The sequence below is a fragment of the Salvelinus fontinalis genome, chromosome 6 (genome assembly GCF_029448725.1).
Source record: "Salvelinus fontinalis isolate EN_2023a chromosome 6, ASM2944872v1, whole genome shotgun sequence".
Classification (NCBI taxonomy): Eukaryota; Metazoa; Chordata; class Actinopteri; order Salmoniformes; family Salmonidae; genus Salvelinus; species Salvelinus fontinalis.
In genome coordinates this window covers 8,999,458-9,009,924 of record NC_074670.1, presented here as the reverse complement: position 1 = coordinate 9,009,924, position 10,467 = coordinate 8,999,458, and the positions used below count along the sequence as shown (strand labels likewise).

The following is a 10,467-nucleotide window of genomic DNA, read 5'->3' as shown; positions in this document are numbered from 1 at the left end:
TACAGTTACCACTGGTACTGAAGGAAGCCATGTACAGTTACCACTGGTGCTGAAGGAAGCCATGTACAGTTACCACTGGTGCTGAAGGAAGCCATGTACAGTTACCACTGGTGCTGAAGGAAGCCATGTACAGTTACCACTGGTGCTGAAGGAAGCCATGTACAGTTACCACTGGTACTGAAGGAAGCCATGTACAGTTACCACTGGTGCTGAAGGAAGCCATGTACAGTTACCACTGGTGCTGAAGGAAGCCATGTACAGTTACCACTGGTGCTGAAGGAAGCCACGTACAGTTACCACTGGTGCTGAAGGAAGCCATGTACAGTTACCACTGGTGCTGAAGGAAGCCATGTACAGTTACCACTGGTACTGAAGGAAGCCATGTACAGTTACCACTGGTGCTGAAGGAAGCCATGTACAGTTACCACTGGTGCTGAAGGAAGCCATGTACAGTTACCACTGGTGCTGAAGGAAGCCATGTACAGTTACCACTGGTGCTGAAGGAAGCCATGTACAGTTACCACTGGTGCTGAAGGAAGCCATGTACAGTTACCACTGGTGCTGAAGGAAGCCATGTACAATTACCACTGGTGCTGAAGGAAGCCATGTACAGTTACCACTGGTGCTGAAGGAAGCCATGTACAGTTACCACTGGTGCTGAAGGAAGCCATGTACAGTTACCACTGGTGCTGAAGGAAGCCATGTACAGTTACCACTGGTGCTGAAGGAAGCCATGTACAGTTACCACTGGTGCTGAAGGAAGCCATGTACAGTTACCACTGGTGCTGAAGGAAACCATGTACAGTTACCACTGGTGCTGAAGGAAGCCATGTACAGTTACCACTGGTGCTGAAGGAAGCCATGTACAGTTACCACTGGTGCTGAAGGAAGCCATATACAGTTACCACTGGTGCTGAAGGAAGCCATGTACAGTTACCACTGGTACTGAAGGAAGCCATGTACAGTTACCACTGGTACTGAAGGAAGCCATGTACAGTTACCACTGGTGCTGAAGGAAGCCATGTACAGTTACCACTGGTGCTGAAGGAAGCCATGTACAGTTACCACTGGTGCTGAAGGAAGCCATGTACAGTTACCACTGGTGCTGAAGGAAGCCATGTACAGTTACCACTGGTGCTGAAGGAAGCCATGTACAGTTACCACTGGTGCTGAAGGAAGCCATGTACAGTTACCACTGGTACTGAAGGAAGCCATGTACAGTTACCACTGGTGCTGAAGGAAGCCATGTACAGTTACCACTGGTGCTGAAGGAAGCCATGTACAGTTACCACTGGTGCTGAAGGAAGCCATGTACAGTTACCACTGGTGCTGAAGGAAGCCATGTACAGTTACCACTGGTGCTGAAGGAAGCCATGTACAGTTACCCCTGGTACTGAAGGAAGCCATGTACAGTTATCACTGGTGCTGAAGGAAGCTATGTACACTGTTGCATTCTTTTCAAAGAACTTTGAGTTCAGTAGATGCTTGCACTTCAGACTGCAGTGAGAAATGAGGGATCTATAGTCGCTCTTGGTATTAAAGGTGTTCTTTATGCTCTCCTGCTGATCAGACCAATGGCCGTATCGACTCCATTCATCATTATACATGAATCCATTTCTACCCCTCTTCTACACTTCATTACTCATCACATATTCCAGTCCATATCCAAAGTGCCTCTTAGCCATGCTCCTTCTGGACTGCTTTGAAGTGAGTAGCAAGTTCTCAGGAACTGTCAGCCAAATCTCACAATGAGAGTCTGCCTTGATACGTGACAGCATTACACAGCATTCTGAGCTCAGCACTGTAGCCTTAGCAGGAAGCAGAGAGACGGAGGAGGAAACTGGATGTCAACAACTCTCTTGAGGTTCGGAGGGGAATGAGAATCAAAAAAGAACTCATCTTCAAAATGCAGAGCTCTAAACAGGTGTTTGTTTCATTAAAAGTTTTAAACATGACAACATTCACATAATAAAACTTGTGGTGGCTGCCACAACACAAAACAAGCGTTACAAGTGTTAAGCAAGTTACTACACACATAAACAAACAGTGCAGCATCAAGATAAATGTCCATGTCCACTCACCGTTCAACCTATCTAACCTTACCTTTCTTTACATCTGAACTTTAACCTAACTTTGACCTTTCTGTCTTTGAGCCTCAGTGTGCTGCTCCACCTTCCTACCAGATATCAGACTTGGAGTCGTAACCGTGGTGGTTCAGGACTTCAGGGCTCATGTAGTAAGGCGTGCCCGTGAAGGTGGTGGCCAGGTCACATGACCCCATCAGCAGACAGGACACCCCGAAATCACCTGAACGGAGGAAGAACAACACTTATAATAATAATAATCATATATTATATTTGTAGAGTGCAATTTGCATAAGGTAGGAAACAAAACAAAGAACAATAAACAGCAACAATATATGACCTAATAATGCTAAATCTAGACTTTAAGCAGATTAATTGATCAAGCATTATGTGGTGATTATTTCCAAACTGGAACCTGTTCCTATTTCCTGTGCCCTCATTGATCCCATCTGAAAGGACCAGGGGGGTGGGTGTGAGCACTATACAGAAGGACAATAAAAAGGCTGAAAGAAGTGTCCTTCATATTGCTTTCCCCTATCCAGTCCTCTTTCGAGTGACAAGGATGAGTCATCAAAGGAAGAGGAAAGAAAGACAGAATTCTGTTTGGAATTGAACCATTAGCACATTAAAGTAGACAGTTTTCTGTTTGGAATTGATCCATTAGCACATTAAAGCAGACAGTTTTCTGTTTGGAATTGATCCATTAGCACATTAAAGCAGACAGTTTTCTGTTTGGAATTGAACCATTAGCATATTAAAGTAGACAGTTTTCTGTTTGGAATTGAACCATTAGCATATTAAAGTAGACAGTTTTCTGTTTGGAATTGAACCATTAGCATATTAAAGTAGACAGTTTTCTGTTTGGAATTGAACCATTAGCATATTAAAGTGCACGCCCTTATTATTATGCCCTTATTATGTTCTTGTCAAGTGTTAATGTGCAGCGGGTAGGAAGGAGTCAGGCGCAGGACACAGAACTGAGTAAATAACGTACTTTACTCGAATAAACTAAATAAATTCCACGCAGGGAAAATACTCCAGCTCACAGATAATAGCGAACACTTCACAATGGACAAACACGCACAAAACCATGCGAGAACCAGAGGGTTAAATAGGGAAATAAATAATAATGTAATGGAAACCAGGCGTGTACAATAAAGACAAAACAAATGGGCAATGAAACATAGATCGGTAGTGGCTAGAAAACCGGTGACGTCGACCACCAAACGCCGCCCGAACAAGGAGAGGCACCAACTTCGGCGGAAGTCGTGACAGTTCTATTGTCTTAATTTGTTAAAGTGAATTACATATTTGATCTAAATCTAAATCTTGTAAGCAAACAATGGTGTGCTGTGTATAAACTGTGTGCTGTGTATAAACTGTGTGCTGTGTATAAACTGTGTGTACTTTCAACAGTTTTGTATTCATGTAAGGGGTGCGTAATCGGTGGCAGGGAAGTCAGACGCAGGAGAGCAGAACTTAGTAATAGCCGGAACAGTTTAATAGCAAAACCCACGGCATAAAAATAACAAGTATATTGGGTACAAAACCCGTCGCGCACCAAACAGCACGTGCACAAGCACTTACAATAAACAATCCCACACAAAGACATGGAGGGAACAGAGGGTTAAATACACAACAAATTATTGAGGGAATTGAAACCAGGTGTGAGGAAAAACAAGACAAAACACATGGAAAATGAAAAGTGGATCGATGATGGCTAGAAGACTGGCAACGCCGGCGCCGCCCAAACAAGGAGAGGACCCGACTTCGGCGGAAGTCGTGACAATTCATCCATTACCTTTGTAGATAATTGTATGCCGCAGACATATGGAGAGAGCCTTAGAATTTAACAGGAGTGACACAGCCTCCCTGCATTTTTAAGGACTAGAAAAGATTTCAAACAAACAAAAAAACTCCCATGGGCCCCTGCTGCATTGGAACTCACCGATTTTAACTATGTTCCTTTTCAGGAAGATATTTTTGGCCTTCAGATCTCTGTGGAGGATACGCCTGGGACGGAGGAGGCAGGACAAACAGACATCAGCAGACAGGCAGACAGGCAGGAGTTCAATAAAGAAATAAACCTTGCACAATGCAATCATGATACTTTGAAGTTTAAAATATATCCTTGTTTAGATCCCTGTGGTTCTTAGACCTCCCCTTTATGTACTCTTAATTTTTGACAAATGGAGTCTTGGACTTTAAAAGTATAAATACAGTATGAACCTGTTATGGATGTAGTGGAGTCCAAGCAGCAGCTGGATCAGCCAATCAGTGACCTGGGTCTCAGGCAAGCTCTGCCCTGCTTCTCTCACTTCCTCCAGATGACAGTCCAAGTCCCTGTCCTAGAGCATAGAGTATTATAGCAACAGACTCAGATATTCATACAGATACCCACATCACAATAAATGTATGCAAGCTTACACAGGCGCATACACAGGCGCATGCACACACACACCCACCAACACACTATTGTGGATACACATTGTAGAAAACCTTTTCCAAAATACCCATTCCGATACGTCCATAAGTTCATTAATTTCCATTCAAATGTGCATCAACTCTAAGAGTAAGAGCTAAGTGCATCAACACTAAGAGAGCTCTGAATCCTCGTCTCTATTTTACACTCCAGACAGATTGGTCCTCTGTCAGCTGCCATTGTGACCATTTAACTGTGTGTGAGGATAAGCTGGAATGAGATCTGAGCTAGCTTCATTCTCTCTAATGGGACTTCCAGAGAGAACAGAACAGCACCAGTGAACTTCTTAATGGAACTGTGGGGGTGTGGGACGGGTAATGTCCTCCCTGGTTCATTCTGAGAAGCACTGAGTAGGTTATGATGCCCTGACAGTGTGTGTGTGTGTGTGTGTGTGTGTGTGTGTGTGTGTGTGTGTGTGTGTGTGTGTGTGTGTGTGTGTGTGTGTGTGTGTGTGTGTGTGTGTGTGTGTGTGTGTGTGTGTGTGTGTGTGTGTGTGTGTGTGTGTGTGTGTGTGTGTGTGTGTGTGTGTGTGTGTGTGTGTGTGTGTGTGTGTGTGTGTGTGTATGTACATGCCTACGAGCATGCCTGCATGCATCTGAGCTTCTGTGTAGTGGGGAAAAGTCTATTATGTGTGTATATGGGGGGTGATGGAACAACATAAGCTGCATCTGTGTTAGATAGGGCTGTCCCCGGCTAAAAATGCTTTAAGCGAACTATTTAATTAAATCATTAAGACACAGAAATGACTAGAGGGAGTCCGACCGCAATTGATTTGATTATGCCTCCTGGATCAGACTTGCTGCGCTGTGTTAAAAAAAGCACCCGTTGTCTCTCTCTCCTCCCTGCTGCAGTGACCACCACAGAACATCAACAGTGTGTATTGTGCTGTCCGTGTTGCTGCAACATAACTACAGCCATTTCTGACTGAAAAGGTATGTTACCGAAATTCCTAATTTGTTCAGGAAAAACATTCCCTATTCCCTCGACCCTTGCTCTCTTTACGTGACACATGTATGCATCGCATGCACGTGACCAATAGGGCCTGACCTACAGCATATCATAATCACATCAATAAATTGGTTATAACAAACTCTGAACACCGTAACGCATGACAGCAAAATGGATGCACAGGATGTGACAAACAAACTCGATACGGGAGAATGTTTACTGGTGGCTCAGGAGGTAAAAGGGGAGTTGAGATGTGAGGAATAAATTTGACAAGTTGTGGAAAATCCTGCAGATCGAGAAAAAGGAGGTAAGGAGCAAGTGCTGCACGCATATTATGTGTGTTAAACAGGTGCTGTTAGATGACACTACAACATTTCTTACCATTTGGAACAATGTAAACAACATCAAATAAATTACAAGCGGAATAGAGAGTCTATTGTAACAATTTTCTTTTTTTTTCTTTTAAAGCCTTTATTACAGCAAAGACTAAAAACAGTCACATTTTTTCAGAACGCAATTTCCGCAATGGGGGAGTTTAGGCCTATTTATTGGAGTAGCCTATATAAGTGTTGAAATGTAGGCCTAAGGCCTCAGTAAGTTACAGTATTAAGACTAAACAGGAGGCGCTCTTAGGCCTAGAGCTCGATGGTGGTTATACAAGGCTGCTATACTAAACCTACTAATGATAATGACATGACTTATTATTATTATAATAATGCTGATCATAATAATAGTAATAATAACAACAAGAAGGAGATCAAGGAAAAAGGAGGGTTATTTTTTTTATATTATTATAAATATAATTTTGGGGACAATTTGGAACAGAGTAAACAACATTAAATAAATGATAAATAATGCCAGAGAGGCTGGTCTAATGAAAAAAAGTGTAAAACCTTTATTACAGCATAGCAAAGATTAAAAACAGACGAATTTGTGGAATTGTTTATCTGACTTGTGGTTTGCGTAAGGCTTATTGCTCACAGAATCAGTAGGCTATTAAACAAACAGTCAAACAGACAACAGAAGCAGGATCTGTGTTATTTCTGTAGATATATATGGAAGATTTACAAAGCCAGGCACATTTAACAGTTAGGCTGTTGATTATAGACTTAATTAAGTTGGGGTTTCCTCTCTCCTCACTTTTCTTAGACAAGTAAGGCTGTTTTCTCATCTCCTAACTCCTCTGCTGCCTCGGCCGCATTGTTCTCAACGCCAATATGCGGGTTAACTTTGCTATTATGCACATAGCAACATGGTCTAGAAAAAAATGCAAATTCAACAGCACACTGATGTGTTTCAGAACCTGATGTGTTTCAGGACAGTAACCACTATCCAACGTGGGAGAAAGAGCATTTGTTATAAAATAATATCATTTTGATTTGTGTTGCACCATGGTTCTTACATAATATAACCATACACAATTTCAGTAGCACATCTCTTAAGCTGATGGACTGTGCCATCCCCACGGCCTCCACAATGGATCAGTCCACTCAGACAGGCGCCAATCAGACAGGTGTCTTGTACACCATGATATTTTTGAGAAAGACTGGAGGACAGGACCCATACCTACTGTAATCTACTGTAGTAGGAGAAAGACTGGAGTACAGTACCCCTACCTGCTGTAATCTAGTAGGAGAAAGACTGGAGGACAGGACCCCTACCTGCTGTAATCTACAGTAGTAGGAGAAAGACTGGAGGACAGGACCCCTACCTGCTGTAATCTACTGTAGTAGGAGAAAGACTGGAGGACAGGACCCCTACCTACTGTAATCTAGTAGGAGAAAGACTGGAGGATAGGACCCATACCTGCTGTAATCTACTGTAGTAGGAGAAAGACTGGAGGATAGGACCCATACCTGCTGTAATCTAGTAGGAGAAAGACTGGAGGACAGGACCCCTACCTGCTGTAATCTACTGTAGTAGGAGAAAGACTGGAGGACAGGACCCCTACCTACTGTAATCTACTGTAGTAGGAGAAAGACTGGAGGACAGGACCCCTACCTGCTCTAATCTACAGTAGTAGGAGAAAGACTGGAGGATAGGACCCATACCTGCTGTAATCTACTGTAGTAGGAGAAAGACTGGAGTACAGTACCTCTACCTGCTCTAATCTACTGTAGTAGGAGAAAGACTGGAGGACAGGACCCCTACCTGCTCTAATCTACTGTAGTAGGAGAAAGACTGGAGGACAGGACCCCTACCTGCTGTAATCTAGTAGGAGAAAGACTGGAGTACAGGACCTCTACCTGCTGTAATCTACTGTAGTAGGAGAAAGACTGGAGGACAGGGCCCCTACCTGCTCTAATCTACTGTAGTAGGAGAAAGACTGGAGGACAGGACCCCTACCTGCTGTAATCTAGTAGGAGAAAGACTGGAGGACAGGACCCCTACCTGCTGTAATCTACTCAATCAATCCTTATCCCGGTCTGCTGTTCCCACATGCTTCAAGAGGGCCACCATTATTCCTGTTCCGAAGAAAGCGAAGGTAACTGAGCTAAATGACTATCGCCCCGTAGCACTAATTTCCGTCATCATGAAGTGTGCTTTGAGAGACTAGTCAAGGACCATATCACCTCCACCCTACCTGACACCCTAGACCCACTCCAATTTGCTTACCGCCACAATAGGTCCACAGACAACGCAATCGCAATCACACTGCTCTAACCCATCTGGACAAGAGGAATACCTATGTAAGAATGCTGTTCATCGACTACAGGTCAGCATTTAACACCATAGTACCCTCCAAACTCGTCATCAAGCTCGAGACCCTGGGTCTCGACCCCGCCCTGTGCAACTGGGTCCTGGACTTCCTGACGGGCCGCCCCCAGGTGGTGAGGGTAGGTAACAACATCTCCACCCTGCTGATCCTCAACACTGGGGCCCCACAAGGGTGCGTTCTCAGCCCTCTCCTGTACTCCCTGTTCACCCATGACTGCGTGGCCATGCACGCCTCCAACTCAATCATCACGTTTGCAGACGACACTACAGTGGTAGGCTTGATTACCAACAATGATGAGACGGCCTACAGGGAGGAGGTGAAGGCCCTCGGAGTGTGGTGTCAGGAAAATAACCTCACACTCAATGTCAACAAAACAAAGGAGATGATTGTGGACTTCAGGAAACAGCAGAGGGAGCAGCCCCCTATCCACATCAACGGGACAGTAGTGGAGAAGGTGAAAAGTTTTAAATTCCTCTGGGGGACACATCACAGACAAACTGAATTGGTCCACCCACACAGACAGCATGGTAAAGTGCAGCAGCGCCTCTTCAACCTCAGGAGTCTGAAGAAATTCGGCTTGTCACCAAAAACACTCAAACTTTTACAGATGCACAATCGAGAGCATCCTGTCGGGCTGTATCACCGCCTGGTACGGCAACTGCTCCGCCCACAACCGTAAGGCTCTCCAGAGGGTAGTGAGGTCTGCACAACGCATCACCGGGGGCAAACTACGTGCCCTCCAGGACACCTACACCACCGAATGTCACAGGAAGGCCAAAAAGATCATCAAGGACAACAACCACCCGAGCCACTGCCTGTTCACCCCGCTATCATCCAGAAGGCGAGGTCAGTACATCAAAGCGGGGACCGAGAGACTGAAAAACAGCTTTTATCTCAAGGCCATCAGACTGTTAAACAGCCATCACTAACATTGAGTGGCTGCTGCCAACATACTGACTCATCTCTAGCCACTTTAATAATAAAAAATTGGATGTAATAAGTGTATCACTAGCCACTTTAAACAATGCCACTTTATATAATGTTTACATACCCTACATTACTCATCTCATATGTATATACTGTACAATATACCATCTACTGCATCTTGCCTATGCCATTCAGCCATCGCTCATTCATATATTTTTATGTACATATTCTTATTCATTCCTTTACACTTATGTGCGTGCATAAGGTAGTTGTTATGAAATTGTTAGGTTAGATTACTTGTTAGATATTACTGCATGGTCGGAACTAGAATAACAAGCATTTCGCTACACTCGCATTAACATCTGCTAACCATGTGTATGTGACAAATAAAATTTGATTTGATTTGATGTATCTGTCATATCTTTAATCTGAGCCTAGAGGAAAGTCCTTGTCCCCAGGCCTGGAGGGAAGCTAAAGTAGTTCCGCTACCCAAATGTTTGTAAAAAAAAAAATATATATATATATATATATATATACAATATAAAAAATAAAAATAGACCTATAAGCCTATAAGCTTGCTGCCAGCTCTTAGCAAACTGTTGGAAAAAATTGTGTTTGAACAAATACAACTTTATTTCTCTGTAAACAAATTAACAACAGACTTTCAGTATGCTTATAGAGAAGGGCACTCAACATGTACTGCACTAACCCAAATGACTGATGATTGGTTGAGAGTTGAGGAGAAACTGACTGCATCACTTCTTCTTTTTATAAGAAACATTGATGTGTTGAAAATCCCAAATTGTTTGAATAGTCAATTTACACACAGCTCTGACACACAGACTTATCCCACCAGACATACCACTAGGGGTCTTTTCACAGTCCCCAAATCCAGAACAAATTGAAGAAAGCATACAGTATTATATAGAGCCATTATTGCATGGAACTCTGTTCCATCTCATATTGCTCAAATAAACAGTAAACCTGGTTTCAAAAAACTGATAAAGCAACACCTCACGGCACAATGCCTCTCCCCTATTTGACCTGCATTGATATGTAGTCCCAGTGTGCCTTTTTTTTAAGTATGTAGTTCTGTCCTTGAGCTGTTCTTGTCTCCAGTCGTGGCCAAAAGTTTTGAGAATAACACAAATATTAATTTTCACAAAGTCTGCTGCCTCAGTTTGCATGATGGCAATTTGCAAATACTCTTGAATGTTATGAAGAGTGATCAGATGAATTGCAATTAATTGCAAAGTCCCTCTTTGCCATGCAAATTAACTGAATCCCCCCAAAACATTTCCACTGCA

The 10,467-nt window shown here is 43.3% G+C and overlaps 2 protein-coding genes across 2 annotated transcripts in view; one reads left to right on the top strand and one right to left on the bottom strand.

Moving 5' to 3' along the window:
- The window catches only part of LOC129856777 (ATPase family AAA domain-containing protein 2-like), a 5,158-nt gene extending 3,549 nt beyond the window's left edge, over positions 1-1,609 (top strand). Inside the window, exon 10 of the mRNA XM_055924494.1 lies at positions 1,571-1,609. Coding sequence (XP_055780469.1) covers positions 1,571-1,609 — 39 coding nt within the window. The remainder of the gene's footprint in view (positions 1-1,570) is intronic.
- Positions 696-10,467, bottom strand: part of LOC129856950 (serine/threonine-protein kinase Nek11-like) — a 38,833-nt gene continuing 29,061 nt past the window's right edge. Inside the window, exons 4-6 of the mRNA XM_055924745.1 lie at positions 4,314-4,432; positions 4,033-4,097; positions 696-2,307 (exon numbers count right to left, since the gene is read on the bottom strand). Coding sequence (XP_055780720.1) covers positions 2,177-2,307; positions 4,033-4,097; positions 4,314-4,432 — 315 coding nt within the window. The 3' untranslated portion in view covers positions 696-2,176. The remainder of the gene's footprint in view (positions 2,308-4,032; positions 4,098-4,313; positions 4,433-10,467) is intronic.